The sequence below is a fragment of the Mercenaria mercenaria genome, chromosome 17 (genome assembly GCF_021730395.1).
Source record: "Mercenaria mercenaria strain notata chromosome 17, MADL_Memer_1, whole genome shotgun sequence".
Lineage (NCBI taxonomy): Eukaryota > Metazoa > Mollusca > Bivalvia > Venerida > Veneridae > Mercenaria > Mercenaria mercenaria.
The window spans coordinates 10,783,815-10,806,559 of NC_069377.1; the positions used below are offsets into that span (position 1 = coordinate 10,783,815).

Sequence of the window (22,745 nt, forward strand, 5' to 3'; positions counted from 1 at the left end):
CGTCGGCCCACTTGTTTGCACTGGTGTTTGTTTGTTCGAGTTTCGCGTTTTTAAACAATTTTTCATTTAATTCATATATACGACGGTGTCAGCTTGTAGCAGTCAGCACAATACCCAAGATTAAAGTGCTATCTCGCTGGAATATCACGTGATTATCAACTTAATATATACGGAGTAATGTAGATTCGTGCTTGTTTAACTGAAACATTTAATAATGGAACTAGTTAGTATAAAATATTACTGTGTTACTGTTTACTAAACCTCTTCTTGAATCACCAATAGGCTTTCGTTTCCACATAGACACAATACGAAGAACTGCAACTGTATTTATCGCTCCAAGTATTTAACGATAGGATAACAAACCCACGACCTCCCGCACGCGAAGCGGATGCTCTACCACTGTACTATCGACGTGGTTTTGTTTGCATTGGGTTTTTAGCAAACCTATAGATGCAATGTTTTAAAGTCTCTTCGTTGAAAATTTGCGGCAAAGTAGCTTTTATAATAATATAGTTACGAAAAAGTATTGCAAACTTCGTGGCAAATAGCTTTACAAGATATGGCAGATTTCTTGTTGTTTCTCAAAGATAATCAATCATTATGATCTGGTTAGGTCCAACTGAGGAATCAGTGTAACGGCAAACATGTAATGACCAAAAATCGTGACAAAATGCATTTCTTTATGTTTCTTAGATTCTTTTTAGCTATTTATATTACACAATATTTACGTATTGCTTGTTTGCTGAGTTTGTTTGCCACTCTGTAAGAGAGCTGTCCTTTCCGTCGCATAGTGCTTGTGTTTTCTTCTTATCTGTAGAGATACACAGAACAGCATGGCACCTACAAGAATAACCCCAGCTGCTATTAAGAATGGAGTTGTGTATGATCCCAGCAAATCTCGTAATAACCCTGCAAGAAATAAAAGGGGTTGTCAGTATATGAACAAATGCATGAATACATGTTCCAGATAGTTAGATTACTAAGCGAAAATTATAAATGCAGAAAGAAAATAAAACTCTTCACGTTGTAGAATAAAGTAATATTACGTTACATGAATTCGTATCTAAGGTGCACTGTTAGAATATTTTGTTACTTATAATCAAATGCTGAAGTAAAATAGATAAAAAGAAGAAATTTTAAATGCATAACCATTATGCTGACTTGTAAAAGTTTTTGTATTTCTCATGAGTCATGTAAGTTTTTACATGTATTTTTTTTTTATTGAAAATTGTATGTAGCGGCGTAGCAGAGTTTAATGAAGACAACTGAATGCATAATATGATGAAATTCAGTCATTTTTCAGCATTGTCAGATAAATTTAAAGGTATACACATATTATCTAATGTCTACATTAAACATATTTTGCGCTCATCAGTGAATCAAGAGTAATGAATGGCGATGACGAGATTGGACAAGCTGGAACAGAGCACATAGACCGAAATTCAAACATACCGCTGATTGGTCCGGCTAGGCCACTCCCGAGTCCATTCAGCGTAAACAACACTCCAATAGCATTCGATAGTTGTTTTATTCCGACCAGTTTTAGTGTTGTCACACTGAACACTGATACAAACACTCCATACGGAAGACCAATCAGGCAACACAAAAATAAATTGACTTCCAAACTTTTGACAAACGCTAACCCAACCATTGCTGATGATGTTAGCAAAGCAGCAAATATCGGAACTGATAATGATGCTATACGCCTTGATTGCATTACAATTCCAGGTAGCAGCCTACCAAATATACTAAACATATGGACAAGAAGAAGTCCCAGCGAGGCTTCTTCTTCGGTCAAACCAGCATCAAGAAATAAATCCACAATAAATATGAAAAGAATCCCCAATGCAGGGTATGCAACTCCCATTCCAACTGCAAATAGAACAAAACTAGGATTGAATGCTAGTTGTTTCAAACTTTCCCAAACTGTATCTTTTCCACGATTGTTTGCTTTAACCTCGGGGTTTCTTTTATCTTCAGTTTTTCTTCGTCCCTGTTTGTCATCTATTGTAGTCAACTGCCGCTCTATTAGCACACTATCATTATTTTCATCTGCAGTATCTTCAGTTGAAGTTTGTTGATATTTATCATCGCTTTCAAGAAATCTAGTATCTTCTCTGCATTCTTTGTCTACTTTCTCTGTGTGCTTTGCAGGCTTAACTTTTGTCCTGTCTTCACCAGACATGCTTATGTTTATGTTGCCTTCCTTAGAACGCTTTACACGCGGTGTCCATAGTAACGATGCGGGTATGAGTTGCATATAAAGTCCACCAACAATTAACAGAGCACCTTTGAGCCCGTAGCTGTCGCTGTGGATATAGAATAAGAATAAAATAAGATCACATTATTGTGGTTTAAACTGAATGGTATTCTAATGTTATGTTGTTTTTTTTTTACAAATATAGTTTTGCTGAGACATAAGCAATACTTTAGACAAGCAATTCCGTATGATTCCGAAAAAGATTCAAACATATTTTTATTGATAACACAAGCTTGTTGGTTTCGTTACATTACACTATCCATGTCTACTACTATGATAATAGCTTGGGTGATATTAAAGTCCTAATGATAGTGGAATATACTGCAGGTGATTTCGGATATTGACTGCTCTGCAAGCAACTGGTCTGTTGTGACTCTTACCAAAGTCTTCCAGGACTAAAGGATACACTATTCCTCCGAAGGCCGCCTTAGTCACTTTGTGCGAACATTTGCACGGGGTCTAAATGTTTACATTTAAAATAATTATTAGATTGTTGGTTTTGCCGAGTGATGGTCACTCCAACGAATGACCTAAAAGTTATGTCCTATATTTCAATTTAAATGTTGGAAGAAAACTCCTGATGTCCCTACACGGACACTATTTTGAGTCGTGTACAAATGTAGTTCAGGACGACTACTGAGTATAGACGGAATCTTACCCAAGGTACTCTAAGACAAAAGGGTACAACATTCCGCCAAGACCTCCTCCGGCACTCTGTGCGGACATAAGTACGAGGCCTGTTTTACCTTTGAAATGTTGGCCAACCGCTACTGAGGACGCTATAAACAGGCAAGACGATCCCATTGCTAAAACAGAGTTTCAATACATTTTTAAAAAGGTTAGATGTATACAGAGAACACTGAGCAGCAGGACATCAACAAAAGGCATTGCTGGGTCGCTGACTTCAAATTACTTGCCCATTACTGATATTGGTTTGAGTCTCACTTGGGGGGTAGAATTCTTTATATTAGGAAGCCAGCTGGCTTACGGAAGGTCGTTTGTTATACCCAGGTGCCCGGCCGTGATGAAATAATGCACGGAGGGGCACCTGGGGTCTCCGTCCACCGTGAAAAGCTAGAAAGTCGCCATATGACCTATAATTGTGTCGATGTGACGTTAAACCAAACAAGAACAAGAACAAGAACAAGAACAAAAGGTTTGTATATATCAAAAGAATTCATTATTCATGTCCAGTATTAAAATGATACACAGTATTATCCAACAAGGAATAGTTAATGGTAAAACAGTAAAAAAAATCTCATTTAGTGGTCTGAAAATCTATCGATACTGTTTCTTGAGACGTTTTTCATTTGTTTCTTCTAAAGCGTACACATAATTCCTTAATATAGTTACTACAAGGTACAAAAGCAACTGCAGTATCTTATTGTGCTTTATCGATTATCTTAAAATACAAATGTATTTCAAATTTTAAATATGTTATAATAAAATTATCCTGACAAACCTAATATTACTCCCATACTCAGTACCAGAAACATTACAGACGTGGCAAAATACGACAGAACTAAACCAGCTGATGCCAAACATGATCCGAACAAACCAGCTTTCAGAGCCCCAAATCTCTGAACCACTGCTCCACTGACCATTCCTTCAAGGGAATTAATTAAAGTTTCTGTTAAAAATGTACTAGCATATCTAATTCGAAATGTCAGTTACTTATATCTGGTAAAGGGGTCATTTTCTGCAGCTGCCAACTTTTCGACAAACCGCAACGAATGTTTAATTATTACACGCGAATGAATGCCTTTTGAAGTGAAATGTTTGTACATGCCCTTGTCAAGTACACATATGTATACCGTATGCATTCACAATGAAATATTTCTTATTTTGATATCATGTTTTGCGGGCGGTTCAAAGCATTGTAGTTACATTTTTCTACTCGTATGTGTTTTGGTTCAGAAAGTAGATTCTTACCTATCCCAAATCTCACAGCCATAAGAACGGATTGGACTAAAGCAGCCTCAGATCTGCTGGTGGAGAAAGTGGTCATAATGTCGACAAACAAGGCACCAGAGGAAAATATAAATCCAACATCAATCATCATTGACATGTACGCAGTTGCGAACACAAACCACCTGTGGATATTGTTACCATGGTTGCTGTAACAATGGATATGACAATTAAACCATACCCTGCTAATTTTCTATAATGAACTTGTCCATCTTTCAATTCGGGCAGTATCATTAACTGTTAAAAGTGTGGTGTGGGTGGGGTGGGGGGGGGAGCTTACCAAAAAAAAAATACTGATTGAATAGCGAACAGTGCAGACCATGATCAGATTGCACGGATGTGCAGGCTGATCTTGGTCTGCACTGGTCGCAAAGGCAGAATTACTCGCCGCCAGCAGGCTAAAGGTAAATATTGATCAACCGTGACAAAAAAGATATGACTTTTATCAAATTACAAAATTAAATAATTAAATAATTAGTGATAACATGATAATATTATTTTTTTTTATTTTCTCTTATTGTTTGCTTTGGCTTGTGTTTTTATTTTGCTCTACAGGCAGAACTCTTATCTTTCATGTTTTTTTTTTTTGCTTTTTTTAATCCCTATAATTTGCTTTTACGATTGAGATCTTGATATAATTTGTACCTCATATGCTTGTAATTTTCATCATGTATATTGTAATTAGGGTTATGAATATGTAGTACACTGTACTCCAAAAATACCTACATACAGTTTCAACAAAAATCTCCTTATTTTATATTTATATTACGACCAGCAAACATGTAGTTGTTATTATTCATATTAAATCGTGCCAAATGATATATAGGTTATCGACCGATCCGTGACAGCTAGTTGCGTTCATCATTAACATAAATGTATTTTGGCATTATTCAGAAAGATGTAAATGACAGTCCTTAATACTTAATTTCTATTATTTGCTTTGCAATTTATCACGAGATAAGAAACTGGAAAGGTATGTTAAATGAAGACTTGAACCTATATTTTTACATCTCATTAAAACATGTTTTTGTAATGAAATAAATGAAAGAAGCAATTACGCTGCAAAAAAATTCATACCTTCGTTGTGAACCCGAGATGCGCTCCACTTCACGTTCCATGTTAAAAAATGTCCCAAAAATATCATAACATACTTATTCAATGTTCAAATACACCTGTATATGTTCCCTTTACGAGACACCACGTTTATATCTTACGATATATAGTTTTCTGTATATTTTTACGTTGCAACAGTACGGTACATAGTACTTCATATAAGAGGAGTGTTAAAAATCGCTCCACGACAACTCAGTAATTACCTTTGACTTTATACTAAATCTATTTCAAAAACGGCATTGCGAAAGTAATGTGAACTAAGAGCACCCTCTAAAGTGATCTGAGAAGGCTAAACTTCTTTTTATTATACACAGCTTTTGCTCTGAAAATGTTGATCCGCGGGAAAACGATTGTAATGGGAAAGAAAATGCCAGTGTTGCTTCTAGGTACAGTTAGTAGATACTTTTTGCTGTTTTGTGTTTCCATGGTGATGATTATACTTATTGGTAAGAACTAAAGTGAGAAATAAAAGTATCTACCCTTGTAATATTGTTATTGCTTTCAGTAACCCAGGGAGGCATAAACCGATTTTTTTCAGTTGATCTACGATTTTACAATCTCACAAAGTGTTAATGTTATGTCGGTTTCAATTGAATGTTGTTTTTTTTTTTGTATTATGAGATATTGCTCACATATTTATGCTCGTTGATTGCGGAGAAACTGTTTGATAGCTTTTACAGTTGTGTTAATTATAAAGGCACTTACCTCCAGATTTGGCTAAAAAATAATCTTTCTTTCAAACCGAAGTTTGGTCATATTATGAAAATTAGAATATGAATTTTGTTTCTAAAACATTTAAAAAATTCCAAATCTAGAAAAAATGACCGCGTCGGGAATCGAACTACGGACCGCTGCGGCAAAAAAAGACATTTTCCCGTCGTCGTAACCAATAGCGCTATAGCAGTAGTAGTGAATAATGACTTCAAAATATAGACATTTATAATCAAGACAGTTTACCATGAGTAAAAGCGTGACAAACGTTTTTCGATTTTCATCGTAAAAAGTAGTAAAAACAGCAAATTCTCATGTGTTTCCGTAACATAGTTTGTCAGTAATTAAGTTTTAAAGCCTTCTTAAGAAATATAGCAGTTATTTCAAGATATCTAAAAAAATTAAAAAAGATGTTATTGTCGACGATCTGGAGGCATGCCGCTTTAACATAATACTGAACGAAATAAAGCATCGAAACGTTTACCAGTTAACCCTTACCCTGCTAAATTTCTACAATGAACTTCTGCATCTTTCAATTTGGACAGTACAATTAACTGTTAAAAGGGGTGTTCACCAAAAGATACTGACTGAATAGCGAACAGTGCGGATCATGTTCAGACTGCACGGATGTGCAGGCTGGTCATCATCTACACTGGTCGCAAAGGCAGAATCACTTTGTCCAGCATGATAAGGGTTAACTCATGGTGCTGTATTTTCATACTGATTGTTGTAGTTTAAGAAGGGAAAAGATAGGTCGTGATAGGTCCTGATCCAGGGAGCATCCCCGACTTATTACTTTACTTCCAATATAGGGGATATATAGCGTATTGTAACTGTCCGCACGACGAAACAAAGACTGCTTTATATATAGACAGCTACTTTCTGACGTCTCGTCAATAACTAGAAAGTCTGATGACAACCTGTCTGATTATCAAAGTTAAAAATATCCGTCTTCAGCTTTCTTGTTCAAAGCTACGATATCATTCAATCCGTCGATGAAACAGCCATGCAAAACATAAATTCTACAGTTCAATTCGAAATAGATATGCTACTTAATAATATGCCTATATAACAATATAAAATAGTCCATTACACGTTGATTCTACTTAACTGATAAGTGCTTCTACGCAGTGAGGAAGTCTTTACTCTAATAGTGAACCTTCGATAGTGAGGGAAGTCTTCACTCTAATAGCGAACTTCCGATAGTGAGGCAAGTCTTCACTCTAATAGTGAATTTCCGATAGAGAGGAAGTCTTTACTCAGCAACTAGCTTTGCTTATATTGCATTATACAGGATATTGTAAGACAACTTGCACTTTGTCCCCGTTTTTGACTTTTTGAACTTCCCTTTTACTCTTCTAGCTTTCTTATCATCTCGTTAGGAGATATTGACCCTTTCAGTTAGAATTCAATTCACAAGCACTTACATATATCCTTATCATTAATATTTGCATATAATAATAAACTTAAACTTAAGGATGTTCACTTTAGGTACACATAAAGAACAAACATTTCTCACGTTTTGCTGTTTAATTAAAAGTATTATATATCCGAGCAAAATATAAGAACATATAAGATTTAAAGAAATATCAGGGAGCCGTCTCTACGAAATTTCATAAATTATGTATTAAGTTCTGTCAGAAGTTATACTCTAAAGTGTTTCACACAGCTCACTTATGCATGTTCTAATTAAGGGTTTTTTATGACAGAACCGGAGCTCGGGATCGGGAACGCAGAATTTTCGGCCTTGTCCGACCGAGTTTACGGCCTTTACGAATATGATCAAGACGTTTACGGCTGTATTTTTGATTACGAAATTTCATTAAGGTAGCAGGGTAAACTTGGATTCGAACATTTTGGGCACGGCCAGGCTTACATGTAGCGAGTAGTAGTATTGCACTTCCCTAATGAGCAGAATCAGGGTGGCCATTTTATAAATTGTGTGCATGTTTTGTGCTTTTAATTAATGACAAGATCAGGACTCTCATACAAGAATACAGAAAGTTATCCAAACGAAAGTTTTACACCATCCATTAAAAATAACATGCCAAAATCATCAATTTTGCACTTTTTTAACAGCCTGCAATGATCCCGTTGCAGGAACAATGTCCATTTTTTTGCATTTCTCAATTTAATAGTCCCTACTGAACTACAGGATATTAATGGAATGGGGGCCTAGCCATCTCGCTTTTTCACAAAATAGCCAAACTGTTCCCGAGTATCAACCAACAAGCATGGAACCCTTCTATGATTTGAATTTCCCGCGCCAAGATGACTCATCGATTCATACAAAGCTAGCAGCAGTTAGTTTTACAACGGACATCAGAATTTTACATGTATTAGCTGTTTAAATTTTCTAAAGAATTAACAATCATTATCTCTCACTTTGATTTACAGACATCCAAAATCACGATGTTCTAATTATTACAAATATTGACGGGGGCCAAAATTCGAAGTGTACCCTGCTACCTAAGTGTATCTCACGATGAGACACAAGTATGAGAAGAACAATTATAATATGTTTAAAAAGACATCGTGAGTCCTTAACAACAACAATTTCACAGTATTGTTCTGCATGGTTATAAGCCAAAAAAACTGATCATACGAATTTCTGTGGTTTATAATATTTGTTTTGTACATTGTAGTTCTTATTCAAGAAAAAGGTCTACATGGTGTTTATAGACCTGTGCGAACGACGTTTTAAAATCTCATCACAGGACTTTAAACACCATGCAGACCTATACCGAGGATGATAACTGACTTATCTATACTACATGTGTCTTGCCAAATATTTGTCTGCAATAAGGACACGGCATTTATACTGCATGAAAAACGCATTCACATCTGGTAAACATTTTTTTGAAGAGCATTAGTGTCAGTGTATGTTATTTATTATCTCAAAATTTCGAGTTACTAAGTCGAAATTTCGAGTTAATAAGTCGAAATTTCGAGTTAAGTAACTCGAAATTTCGAGTTGATAACACGAAAGTTCAACTTCGTATCTTGCCCTTTTATCCGAAAACTTTGAACGTCTGTCCGTCTGTCAAAGGCCAAAAAATGTAATGGACGACTTTTGACTCTTTGAAGTGGAATCATCTACACATCCATATATTGTATCCAACATGTAGCGACTTGAATATATACTACCATACATCAATGTATGACCTACCCTATAGCCTTCTATGACCTCTGCCCAAAATCTAGATCTATCCAGGTACCCAATCTTGGTCAGACTCATTACTACACGTTCATGTAGGGTATGTCTATATTTCCTTGCCATATGGGCTCAAACTAGGTCGAAAACCTTCCAGACTTAAACATGGTTTAAATAGTGATATTTGCTTATGAGCAAACGCTGCCCGGTCATCTTAATCATATGACCCTGTAGGGCTACCCGATGTATACACCATGTACCTAATCTTAGCCAGGACCTATACATCAACTTAAACTATTGTAGTTAGTAACTCGAAATTTCGAGATACGTAACTCGAAATTTCGACTTAGTAACTCGAAATTTCGACTCAGTAACTCGAAATTTTCGAGATACGCAACTCGAAATTTCGACTTAGTAGCTCGAAATTTCGAGTTAATAAAAAACATAGACCTGGCACTAATGCTCTTCAGTTGATTATGGTCACTTTCTGAAATCAGCAATGTGCGTCGTTTCAGTTATTTAAACAAATCATTATCAGCTAGTTCGTCAGGATCTGACACAGATGGCATTATATAACAGTTTGTTGTTATCTTTGAAGAAACTTTCTTAGTTTCCTAATTAAATATACATGACCGTATACAGTAAACTCCGCTTATAGAGGACTCCTTGGACTCCTCGGGACAAGCAAAATGTGTTCGCGGGCAGATGGAGTACACCATGGCAATTAGTTTACGGTTCCACACGTTTTGATTTACACGAGCGTGAATACTTTTGCGTTTTCCAACGTGTTCCTTGGTTAACTGTTACATGTGTAAGAGATTCAGGCCTGTTTCTGTTGGCACTGTCTTGTAATATGGGTACATGGTGGGGGTTAAAGAGTGACATTTGGCGCCAGTAAACTAGTTTAAACTCCCCAGTGTTGTTTTTGCCATCGACCGTTTCTATGTGTAACCGGCTGAGTTCCTTCTTCAAGCATGCATGTGTCTGTTACTTCATTGTTATTATCATCGCATACGTTTTGTGTTACATATGTTGGTATGCTTAGATTTACTCGTATGAAAGCTTCCAAAGCATCTATCACATTTGGTGTTATAATAGACTGGATCCCGTCCCTATGTTTGTTCTGTCAAACTAACTCATCTCAAAATTTCGGTTATCTCGAAGACATTTTCAGGTCTCGTCCCGCAAATATGTACACAAAATATCCTTTTAAGTCAAATTTCGGCTATCTCGAAGTAAAACGCTTGATCTATTTGACTTTGAGGTACTGAGTTTTAACTGTGATTGTATTCATTAACAGTGGAAGTTACTCTGGCAGGATGTTTTTGTATTGTCATTTTTAAAAATTTACCTAAAAAAGGTTTGCCGCATTTAAAAAAAAACATGCCACCAGGGAGCCAGGCTAGTATTATAATAACCCTTTAGCAATCAAGAGTATGTAAACAATTGAATAATCTTTTTGAGTTTTAGCGGACACGCAGATATTTGGTTGGCAGAACAAATGAGTGATAAAATCCAGAAAATCCTTTAGTAGTATAGAACATGCCCAAATTAAAATAATAGCAAGCTTGTTTTGATCGAGTCTGTTCATGCATGAACATTTGAGCTTGAGTGGACATTCTACAACAACATAACCGGAACAGAAATATTTGGAAATCGTAATTGCTTTTTTTGTCCTTGTGGAAAACGAAATAAGTTTTGAGAGATGTCAGCTTATCAAGAAAGTTGAGTAAGCCAAGTTTGTGAATTTAAACAGACATACTCTCTCTCTCTCTCTCTCTCTCTCTCTCTCTCTCTCTCTCTCTCTCTCTCTCTCTCTCTCTCTCTCTCTCTGAAGTATCTGCTTAGCGAAACAGATTTGTCTGAACCAAGACAGAAATGAGTCTGTACATAAGTTAAGCTTTTAAGTTACGGATAGCTTACACAAAGTGTATATGAGTCTTATTTTGTGACAAGATGACAAACATGTTAAACTAAAACAAACAATGTCAAACAAAAATATGAAGTGGGCAATCATAGCGTTAGTAAATCACAATAAACATGATTAATACACGAATTTAAAACGCTTATCCCTCCAACATTTTACCGGAAACAACAACTTACAGTGTCCGGATATATTTGTTACGGGATGTTTCAATGTGAATAGATAAATGACTTTCATTGTATCATTGACACAAAGTAAGAAACAAGCTGAAGAAAATGGAGCCTGATTATAGATAAGAAGAAACAGATCGTACAAACTCGGATGAATCTGATCACATTTTCGAGGCATCAGATGAGTACTATGATTTTCAATGTTCCACGTGCCTGAAGGAAAAAAAGAACGTGAATGCAGAAATGTACTGCGTAGAATGCGATCACTTTCTATGCCAGACGTGCTTGAAACAGCACAACAAGTTTGACAGTATGAAACAACACCAAGTCGTGAAGAACGCTAGTGGCAAAGGAAAAGATGATAAGCGGAGAGGCAACTGGGTGGATTTACCCTCGCAGAGATGTGATACCCACCATGGGAAACTTATCGATATGTACTGTCGTGGTCACAACGAAGTTTGCTGCGGAGCATGTGCTTCTATAAATCACAGGTACATTTTTTTAAACAACTGGAAACTTGAAATATATATTTTAAAAAAAAAGTGAGAACTACGATGATGATCGTCTTCTCCTGTACATTTCTAGAGGTTTTATTTGATGTTTACATTTATAACGTTTATGCCGAAAACATGATTAGAATGGTGTCTTTATCTATATATTAATGTGAATGTACTTCAAGTAGATGTATAAAAATTATATTGTATTGTTACGGTGGCTGATTTTTGTCATTTCGTCCTGGCGTGTTGGCGCGATTGAAGAGCGTGAACACACCAACACACCGGGCTAATTTTGTCGTTTCGGCGTTTTAGCACGTTTGAAGGGAACGTAATGGCAGAAATCAGCCACCATATTAGTATATAGTTTCCTTATTATATTTGTCTTTTCTTTTCTTGCATTTCAGTTCTTGCGCAGACCTCTTGTATTTGCCAAAGGCAGCAAAAGCTGCAGACGTGCTTGAAGAAGCAAAAGATATGTTGGTAAAAATGGAAATGGTGCAGTCCAATGCCAAGGATTTATCAAATGCGAGACAACTTCATGTTGCTAACTTAAAGGCGGAGAAAGTCAAAATATCTGATCAAATCAAAGATACCTGCTCCAAAATAATAAACCACTTCAAAAGACTAGAAACAGTGCTTTTAACACAGCTTAGTGATAAAGCGTCTGATGATGAAGATGAAGAACAAGCTGCTATAAGCCAAATTGCGGAGGTGATATCATCGCTTAAAAGCGAACACCTTCTCCTGACAAAGTTTCTTACTGATGAAAATAAGTCATCACTGTTCGTTCAGCTAAAACTTGCCGAAAAATGTCAGTTACAATGTACCGATACTTTGATTAGTTTAAAAACGCCTAGTGCATCAACCCTCGAGTTTTCAGTGAATCACTTAGCTATTGATGCTGTTAATGAAATCAAATCTCTTGGTGAAATTATTGAAAATAAGACAATTAAATCGGTCAGTCTGAATGGCGATGTTGATGTGAAATCTCCTAAAGATAAATCAACATGTGATATTACAGATATAATTATGCATATAGACGGAAGTTACTTGATAACTGACTTTGAAAACAAAAGTCTTAAGAAGCTGGACAGCCAGTACCAAGTTGTAGATATTCTGCCTCTTTCTGGCCAACCAAATGCTGTATGTTTTGTTAGCAGTTCCAGTGTCGCAGTTGCACTTACTGATACAAAGACAGTTCAGTTCGTAAATTTAACAAGAAGATTAGCAATGTCGTCCTCATTCAGTGTTACGGGCCACTGCCGTGGCATCGCCCATAAGGATGGACTCATCTACGTTACCTGCGGTGGAAATCATAAATTCGGCGAAGGCAAAGGTTTTCTATGTGTGTATAATTATTCTGGGAACATGCTAAAAACCTTCGATACAGACATGTCATTACCAAAACATATATTAAAACATAAAGATGGGCTCAGAATGTATGTCGTTGATACTCAAAAATGTTTGCTAATCATCACATCTGACGGACGAACCCTTAAAAGGCGCATTTTCAGAGACATAGATAATCCAAAGGGAATTTGTTCAGGCCCTGGTAGCCAACATTTCTTGAGTGGCTATAGTTCAAGCACCATCATTTTGCTGTCGGGAAATGCCTACCAAGTGTGTGTCATAAATGTAGACGATGTCAAGAGACCTCAGGCACTTTGTTTTGACCAGTTTAAGTCAAGATTGATTGTCGCCATGGATAATACAAACACTCTCAAGGTTCTTGATGTGTCGTTTGAATAGAAATATCCAGGAAAGCTCTGGAAGGAGAAAAGACGTTACTCCAAACTGTTAAAATAAAGGCAATTTAGAGAAATAGATACGTTTACTGTAAAGTCATATTATGTCCAAAATTTCATATTCGAAAATTTGAATGTTCATTACACAGTATTAATGTAGACACAAAATAAATATATCTGTAAGATGCATATCTCTGGCTGTGGTTGCTGTGTTCTGTCCTTGGAAATATACCCTTACTTTATCTGCTATGTTGCACACATTTGATCAAGGTATATCTCATTCTCGCATACCAGAGGTCTCCCGTGGTTCCCCGGATGAACGTTCGTCTCGGGATTTTGACGAACATCTGATGGATGAGAATGGGTATATCTAGACACAGTTTGACTTTGTGCTACTGCTATAATGGCATTTTTAAACACATGCCGCGGTATAGAACTTGAATATTAAAACGGGGAGAAAATGTGTAGTCAGCATGGTATCTTAGTCAGTAGAGCATTGAAAAGGTATCCCGAGGTCCCAGGTGCGAGTCTCCTGTTACATGTTTTTGTTGACAACGTTTTATCATTTCTCTTGCGTCACTGGTCTTAACAGTAAAATACTGGTATACATCGCAATGTTCTTTCTCTAAACGGTTGATTATCATTGGCATCGAAAGGCTTTCTATGCTTTAAAATATTCTACAATTGTTGACCACGTTTTTGTCATTACATTGGCATTACTTGCCTGAATGACAAAATATGTGCACTGATCTTTCCGCACCTTTAAACAATTCATCACCGCATTGATATTATCTTGCATGTCTTTTGCCTGAAGTGTTTGGTATGTGAGTCCCGGAATGTTGTGCATAACGTATCCAAATAATAATACGTCATCTAGGTGGAAAAATGGTGTCTTTCATGCAGATACATACAGGGATGGCAGAATATCATTCGTCATACTTACAAATTTCCCTTTACAAAACTTTAAATACGATATCGTATCTTTAAATTGATATTCACTGACATACCATTTATTTTCTTTGGGTTAATGAATTATTTCGGATTTGTAGTCGCAATATACATTAACTGTTTTCAGTGATTCAGCATATTGAATACTTCGTCAATATATGAACATATTAACCATAAAATCATCGTCTACTTTTAGAATGAATTTTGGATTTCGGCAGCGTTCCTTGAGCCATTTAAATCCCATTACACCCTTATGTGTAAGATTGTAATATGTATCTATAAAGTCGCCTTGTAAAAGATCTTTATGCTGGTCAAATTCTTTTTTGTATCCTAGCCTGAATACTCTGGCTAACGGCTCTACCGAGCAGAAAAAGAACTCTTACTGTACCTAGACCAGAATAATATGTGTCATTAGTCCAAGTTTGACGGATCGCTTGTCTAAGTTCGAAGTGATCTGTCGCTGTATTCGCAACTACGAGAACAGTCAGATTTTTGACTGACTTACACAGTTCAGGATTCTCGATCAAATATGGTGCATTGATAGTAAGAGGGAACTTCGGATTCGTCGCGTTTATAAGTCGAGTCAAATTAGGCAGCAATTTGACAGAATATTTCAGTTGTGTAACACCATTAATAATAGCTGAATATCTTGAAGGATGCAGTGTAATATTATCCCCATAAGCAGCATTTCTAGACGAATGTAGTGAAACACTTTCCCGATAAGCAATATGTCGAAAAGGATGTGAGTTAATGGAATTATTAATGAACATTGAAGTGAACATTAATAATATACCGAGTCCTGTTATACATGGTTTCCTGTGTATTGTGCAATGCGGATAATCACGTGACTTGAAGAGTTTCTTCAACGAACGCATTTTTTCTCGGTTCAACCTAAACAATGACATTTATATACCTAAAAGAACAGTAGGACGAACGGCATGTGCGCTTCCTTGTACTTCCAGAATATACCGTTCTTTTTTCATGAAACTCTTTCGTTTTTCCTGAAAGTCGAATAAAGTGTTCTGTCTGTTGCAAACCAGGGGGATTCTTTGAACGAACTCGCTGTAAGTTTCAGCTGTTTTTGCAGGAAAATGATGTAAATGGAAAAATACTTCGCTCCGTTGAATCAAAACATATCTGCATGCTAGGGTTGGGCGAAAAATATCTGTATAAAAAGAACTGCTGTAGAAACTTTTGTCGCAATCATTTTCAAAGGACACTTTATATTGCGGTGGTTTTAATGTTCACAATAATTTCATAGACCGCTTCACCGCTCTCTGTAGAATAAACGTCGGTAATTTATGATATTGTTGTTATTAAAATTTTTTTATACGATATATAACACACATTCATTTTACTGAATAGCTATTTCACTCAGTTAAATCCAAACGGCAATTAAACATAGAACAATCGCACTTTATCTAGTTCCAAGCCGGTTTCATTGGAATACTGGTGCCTCTTATGGTTGTGTACTTTTGTTCGATAAATTCCCACACAATTACACACATACCATTTATACATCGTTGAAAAAAAAACACAGCGATGTGAATTGTATCAAGTTTCAAGTTTTATTTTACAACTTGGTCCATATTGGCTTCAGCGTTACATTACATTTTTTATATCAGAGGAAAATTGATGGAGCTTGAATTACTAGTAGTTTAAAGCAAAATAGTTCAGCTTAAAGCTATGCTTTGAATATTTAAATAGGAGCACACATGAAATGGTTTAAAGCTGTACTGTGATATTCAAATTGAACTTTCAAGTTGAAATAAAAGTGAAAATTAAGTTGAAAGTAGTTTAAAGAATTAAAACTTGAAAATTTGAATAGGAAAGCAAGAATTAGACGAAAGCTGTGCTGTGATCATTGAATTGAAATGTTTTGAAAGAAGTGTGAAAGTTAACTATATTGAAGTAGCTTAAAGCTGGTCAAGAGAAGATAACTCTATATAATAAGTGATAATAATTCTTTTTTCAGACTTGTACATAGTACATAGTCTACAATTCATGATGTCGACGTGAAAATAAACATGAAATAAAGGACATGTTACAGACAACAATTACAAAATGAATATAACTAAACAAATATAATGATAATATCAGATGGAGAATGAACATGAAGAAATAAGAGTTCAACATTTAAAAGTGCATTTCTAAATAGTAAGAGCTTCTTTAACATATCTAGATAGCTGAATAACTTCCGCTTTGTTATTTGTATTCAAAATTGTATGAATTTATATACTGATGGATGTCTATAATAAAAAGCTTTTAAATATTTCTTCCTAATATCGACGTAACACCTACAGATACAAACAAAATGGTATTCATCTTCAATATCCAAAGTTTCACCACATAAGCAATGTCTCCTATAACATCTTGGCAGAATATCTAAATATCGCTCATATTCAAAAGTACATTACTTTTTTATACATTTACAAAACAGAGCTGTTTTCCAAATTAGCATTCCATTCTTGTTTAACAGAGTCAATAATGCGACATTTGAATTCATGCAAAAACATACTAGTATGCTTTTTTATACCGCTAGAATTACCAAATGCATATGAAAACCCATAATCGTTTAAAAGCTTTCTGACGTTTGAAACCCAGTTTGTAAGACCATTATTGCTATCATCCAATGCTAAATTATACATTGTTTTTAATATTGTATTATCAGTATTATATGGCCACAATAACATAGGTGTTTGTCGCTCTATTGTAATGAAAATTCATCTGTGTATTAAGTCTGTGAAGTACAATTACCGATGTTTCTCTGCCCAATCGCTCGGGTGCTTAGGGCAGGATAACGTTATCAATTTAGACAACAATCAAACCCTTACATTGCAAAAGTTTATATGTATATCATCTGAGAAATACACGGCTTTGGTTGAATTCTTTCAGTTTGCCAGTGGACTCATCCTTATACGGCGCAAAGTAAATGAGAACCGCACCCGATATAACATGCCTTAGTACTATCGGGCCAATGTGTCTTAAGTGTTTGTCGCTCTACTTCGTGTCTATTTAGCTTGTGAATTACAATAAGTGATGCATCGCTTTAGAATCGGTGCAGTGGTAAGGACAGGATGACGTTCTCAATTTAGACAAAAATTTAAATTTGACATTGCAAACGTTAATACACATGACCTATTAAATATATTTGGTGCTGGTTGAATTGTTTCATGGCGTCACAAAACTCATCCTTATACGGCTCAACGCAAATGAGAACCGGATACGGTATTACAAGCCTTAGTAATTTTAGTATTTGTTTCTATATTGCAATGAAAACATATCTGTGTATAAAGATTATTATTTGCACTCGGAAAAAAAAACACGATACCCACAGGGGTCCGTTACGGGTATACAGTGTATGAATATTTTTGGAACTTCGTCAAATCGTTCATAGGGTCCTTTTTGACGCTGTCTCAAATGTCTGTTTATGCCTCGAATATCAGATATTTTTGTATTTTAGAGCTGCAGATCTATGCATTTCAGAAATATTTTCAAAATTAATTTCGTGTTATAAATGTTGATTCTACGGCAGCGTGAAAGGGCCACCCGAGGTTTATATGTTTTAGTACGTTACGGCTATGGAAAGGATTATGCTATGAAAGTGTGTCTAGAAGGTAAAAACATGTTGTAATTTGGAATGGTGGAGCTTATGTTCAGTCACAATGATCCGCGTAGACATGTATTTTGCAGGTTACTTGGTTAGATATTCAAGCATCTGTCATCAATATGATAAAAGATTCTTGCACATCTGTCCAACTGACATTTGATTCGTTCTTATCAGATTATGTTGTCGTTTTACTATCGCTTAAATGTATTCAAATGCCAAATGTAACATACTGGTGGAAAGGTCGTCACTTAAGGTTCAGAATGATACCCTGATCTTAAAACTGGTTTGTTTGGAGAACTCGTAGGGGCTCGTTGTCATGATACTATTCAGGAGCCCAGTTAACAGATTTTTTTTCGACTAACCTTACATACATTGATATTTAATATATAACAGTACATTTCACGTGCGGTCATAATGTTAATCAACATTATTGGTAATGAACGAATCACTGAATCTTGCATCTAACGATACTATTACTTGATTGTACGGGTAATATACCACTAAGATATGCCGCTCTTTATGTATAAGCGTAGCATTCTAACACGGTTTTTTTTTCGTTTACTTTCCAGAATTTCATCATTAGTAGAACTTAATTGTGCCAGATCTATATACCCCTTTCAGAAACATGAAACAGACAGTGAATCAATTGACCATGTTGTATCTAAACTGCTTGTTGCTCTATTACAATGAAACTAGACCTGTGTATTAAAGTGGCAGAGGCCAGTTTCGTATTTGTCCCGGGTAGGTTCTTTAAATTAAATAGGTAGATGTACTTTAAAGGCATTTATATTCAACTGGTTATTTATGGAGTTTATAGAACTAAAGATTCCTGCGTACAAGTAATAATTGTGTAAAATGAATAACTTTCCTAGCTCCATGTAGACGGCCGGATCTAAAATCTAACCTTAGGTAACGAAAGTCAGACGAAATATAAACGGCCATCCATCCATCCAGATTAAGCTCAGATCTGGTGAAATAGTAAACGGTTATGACACACCAGTATTTTTGTCTGGTCACATTCTTTAAAACTGTACATGTGTTTTAGGTCTTTCAATTTGGACAGTACCATTAACTGTTAAAAGGGGTGCTTACCAAAAAAGATTCTGACTGAATAGCGAACAGTGCAGACCGTTCTTGTCGGTTATCGTCCGTTGAACATACGTTACATCCGTTGCATTTCCGGTAATAGTCCGGCCGTGACTCTGGTCCATCGAACAAGAACGGATGCGAACCGGACAAGTACAGAATAAAGAACGCAAGAGTAACGAACATAACGCATAGAGAACGCACGAGTAACGAACATAACGCATATCAGCGCATTGCTACCGTGCATCTAATGGACAAATTTGTCCGTGGTGTACGTTCTAAATTTTGAACATGCTCAAAACCTTTCACCGGATGGAACGAACGTCGCCGAACAAGGAGCGCAGCCGCCGCATGAGAAACGGAAAAGAAACGCATGCGAACGGACACGAACGGATTGAAAATTTTGCTTTTCGTTGGACGTCCTTTAACGCTATACGGTGTTGTGTGACTGAGCCTTTAGTCACACTACACCGTATAGCGTTAACGGACGCCCAACGTGTAGAAAAAATGCGACAGAAAGTTATCCGGTGAGGAAAGGTATCCCCCGCTGCTGCTCGGTGCTCTCGCGATCGGTGTATGGGACGCATGAAACGCACAATGACTGCAAAATCAACGCACATATACAGGACGAACAACGTTCAATTTACGGAAATCACCGTACTAAAAAAAAAACGGACTTGTACCGCGTAAAACATAAGCACAACGCATGAGAAACTGATAAAACGTTCTTCGAACGTTTGACGAATCAGTTATCGTCTGTTAAACATACGTTACATCCGTTGCATGTCCGGTAGTAGTCCGGCCGTGAGTCAGGTCCATCGGACAAGTACGGATGCGAACCAGACAAGTACAGAAAAAAGAACGCACGAGTAACGAACAAAAAGCATACCAGAGCATTGCTACCGTACATCTAACAGGCAACTTTGTCCGGTGGTGTACGTTTCAAATTTTGAACATGCTCAAAACCTTCTATCGGATGGAACGAACATCGCCGGACAAGGAGGTCAGGCGCCGCAGGACAAACGGAAAAGAAACGCATGTGAACGGACACGAACGGATTGAAAATTTTGTTTTACGTTGGACGTCCGTTAACGCTATACGGTGTAGTGTGACTGACCCATTATGTTTGTAATTTTTTGGCATGTATATTGTAATTAGGGTTATGAATGAAGTTGTATTGAATTCAATAGTGAATAGAATGTGATATCAGATTACTTGTTCACAATTCTAATTTTATGAAACCACTTCTTTTCAAAGGTGCTTGTTTGATTTGTTACAGTGGTATGTAGCTTCATAGCTAGTGTTGTACTGCTATACCTTATCCGACATAAAATAAAGCTTCTTGTATCTTGAATAATAATTAATATAATAGCGAATACTGGATATCGTGGTAAAAGGAAAGAAAAGAAGAATCGTTGACATTTTTGTTGTCTAGTATTGCTGTAAATCGAGTTCTCCAAAAATACCTGCCTACATACAATTTCAACCAAAATCTACTTATTTTAAATTTATATTACGATCAGTAAACATGTAGTTGTTGTTATTCATATTAAATCGTGCCAAATGATATATAGGTTATCTGCTGATCCGTGACAGCTAGGTACCCTCATCATTAACATAAATGTATTTAAGCATTATCAAAAAAAAGAAGATGTAAATGATATAGGTCCTTAATACTTTTAAATTTAATTTGTTTACTTTGCAATTTACCGCGAGATAAGAAACTGAAAAGGTATGTTAATACATGAAGCCTTGAACTTATATTTTTTACATCTCATCAAGACATTTTTTTTGTAACGAAATAAATGAAAGAAACAGTTACGCTGCAAAAAAATGCATACCTTCGTTGTGAACCCGAGATGCGCTCCGCTTCACGATCCATGTTAAAAAAAATGTCCCAAAAAATATCATAACATACTTATTTAATGTTCACATACACCTGTATATATTCCCTTTACGAGACACCACGTATATATCTTACTATATATAGTTTTCTGTATTTTATGTTGCAACGGTACGGTACATAGTACTTCATATAAGAGGAGTGTTAAAAAAAATCGCTCGACAACTTAATTACCTATGACTTTATACAACATCGATTTCAAAAACGGCATTGCGAAGGTAATATGAACTAAGAGCAACCTCTAAAGTGATCTGAGAAGGCTAAAATTCTTTTTATTATACACAGCTTTTACTCTGAAAATGTTGATCCGCGGGTAAACGGTTCTAATGCCAGTATTTGCTTCTAGGAGGTACAGTTAGTAGATACTTTTTGCTGTTTTGTGTTTCCATGGTGATGATTATACTTACTGGTAAGAACTAAAGTGAGAAATAAAAGTATCTACCCTTGTAATATTGTTATTCCTTACCCAATGAGGCATAAACCGATTTTTTTTCAGTTGATCTACGATTTTACAATCTCACAAAGTGTTGGTGTTATGTCGGTTTCCATTGAATGTCTTTTGTATTATGAGATATTGCTCACATATTTATGCACTTTAATTGTGGTGAAGCGGTTTTACAGCTGTTACAGTTATGTTAACATGATATTGAACGAAAGAAAGGCATTTAAACGTCTATCAGTTAGCCCTTACCCTGCTAAATTTCTATAATGATCTTCTGCATCTTTCAATTTGGACAGTACCATTAACTGGTAAAAGGGTAGTTTGGCTACCGACTAGGTACTTTTTTTTTTTTTTGAGAAAAAATAATTATTTTATATATTCTGACTTCATCAGTCTTGGCTCTGATTATCTATCGTATGTTTTGAGAAGAAAAGGGACATAATTATACAAAATTTGAATAGCCTCAGGAGTTATCTCCTGTGAATAAAAACATAGGGTCTGAACACAGACTATTAAAAGGGGTGCTTACCAAAAGATACTGACACAGTGGCGAACATTGCAGATCATGATCAGACTGCCAGAATGTGCAGGCTGATCATCATCTACACTGGTCGCAAAGGCAGAATCAATCGTGTCAAGCATGATAAGGGTTAATTGATTGTTGTAGTTTAAAAGGGAAAAGATAGGTCGTGATAGTTCCTGATCCAGGGAGCATCCCTGACTTATTACTTTACTTCCAATATAGGGAATATAGCGTAATACAAATTGTAACTGTCCGCACGCCGAAACAAAGACTGCTTTACTGACAGCTACTTCATGACGGCTCGTCAAAAACTAGAAAGTCTGATGACAGCCTGTCTGATTATCAAAGTAAAAAAAAATCCCTCTTCTGCTTTCTTGTTCAAAGCTCATTCAATCCGTCGACGAAGACAGCCATGCAGAACATAAATTCTACAGTTCAATTCGAAAAAGATATGCTTCTTGGTAATATGCCTATATAACGATATAAAATAGTCCATTACACGTTGAACTGATAAGTGCTTCTATTCTAAAAAAAGAAGCTCCGATAGTGAGGAAGTCTTCACTCTAAAAGTGAACCTCCGATACTGAGGGAAGTCTTCACTCTTACAGTGAACTTCCGATAGTGAGGGAAGTCTTCACTCTAATAGTGAACCTCCGATAGTGAGGGAAGTCTTCACTCTAATAGTGAATTT

The 22,745-nt window shown here is 36.1% G+C and overlaps 2 protein-coding genes across 3 annotated transcripts; one reads left to right on the forward strand and one right to left on the reverse strand.

Moving 5' to 3' along the window:
- Positions 1 to 671: 671 nt before the first annotated feature.
- Positions 672 to 21,176, reverse strand: LOC123536389 (monocarboxylate transporter 12-like). Of its 2 annotated transcripts, none has more exons than XM_045319545.2 (6): positions 21,028 to 21,176; positions 4,193 to 4,377; positions 3,723 to 3,866; positions 2,919 to 3,066; positions 1,453 to 2,309; positions 672 to 909 (listed from the first exon to the last, which is right to left on the reverse strand). In XM_045319545.2, exons 1-6 carry the CDS (start codon positions 21,066 to 21,068, stop codon positions 725 to 727), a joined length of 1,560 nt encoding a protein of 519 aa, XP_045175480.2. In that variant the 5' UTR covers positions 21,069 to 21,176; the 3' UTR covers positions 672 to 724. The 2 variants fall into 2 exon arrangements, with proteins under 2 accessions (XP_045175480.2, XP_045175479.2); XM_045319544.2 differs by lacking the exon at positions 21,028 to 21,176 and adding an exon at positions 5,306 to 5,508.
- Positions 11,330 to 13,731, forward strand: LOC123536387 (uncharacterized). Its single transcript, XM_045319543.2, has 2 exons — positions 11,330 to 11,791; positions 12,202 to 13,731. The coding sequence occupies exons 1-2, from the start codon at positions 11,544 to 11,546 to the stop codon at positions 13,544 to 13,546; spliced, it is 1,593 nt and encodes a 530-aa protein (XP_045175478.2). The 5' UTR covers positions 11,330 to 11,543; the 3' UTR covers positions 13,547 to 13,731.
- Positions 21,177 to 22,745: the final 1,569 nt, after the last annotated feature.

Coding starts and splice junctions, on each gene's coding strand:
- LOC123536389 (XM_045319545.2), bottom strand. CDS start 21,068: ATGGATCGTGAAGCGGAGCGCATCTCGGGTTCACAACGAAG. Junction 4,378..21,027: donor ATCTCGGGTTCACAACGAAG/GTATGCATTTTT, acceptor CCATTGTTACAG/CAACCATGGTAACAATATCC. Junction 2,310..2,918: donor TTTGTCTTAGAGTACCTTGG/GTAAGATTCCGT, acceptor CTATATCCACAG/CGACAGCTACGGGCTCAAAG.
- LOC123536387 (XM_045319543.2), top strand. CDS start 11,544: ATGTACTGCGTAGAATGCGATCACTTTCTATGCCAGACGTGCTTGAAA. Junction 11,792..12,201: donor TGTGCTTCTATAAATCACAG/GTACATTTTTTT, acceptor CTTGCATTTCAG/TTCTTGCGCAGACCTCTTGT.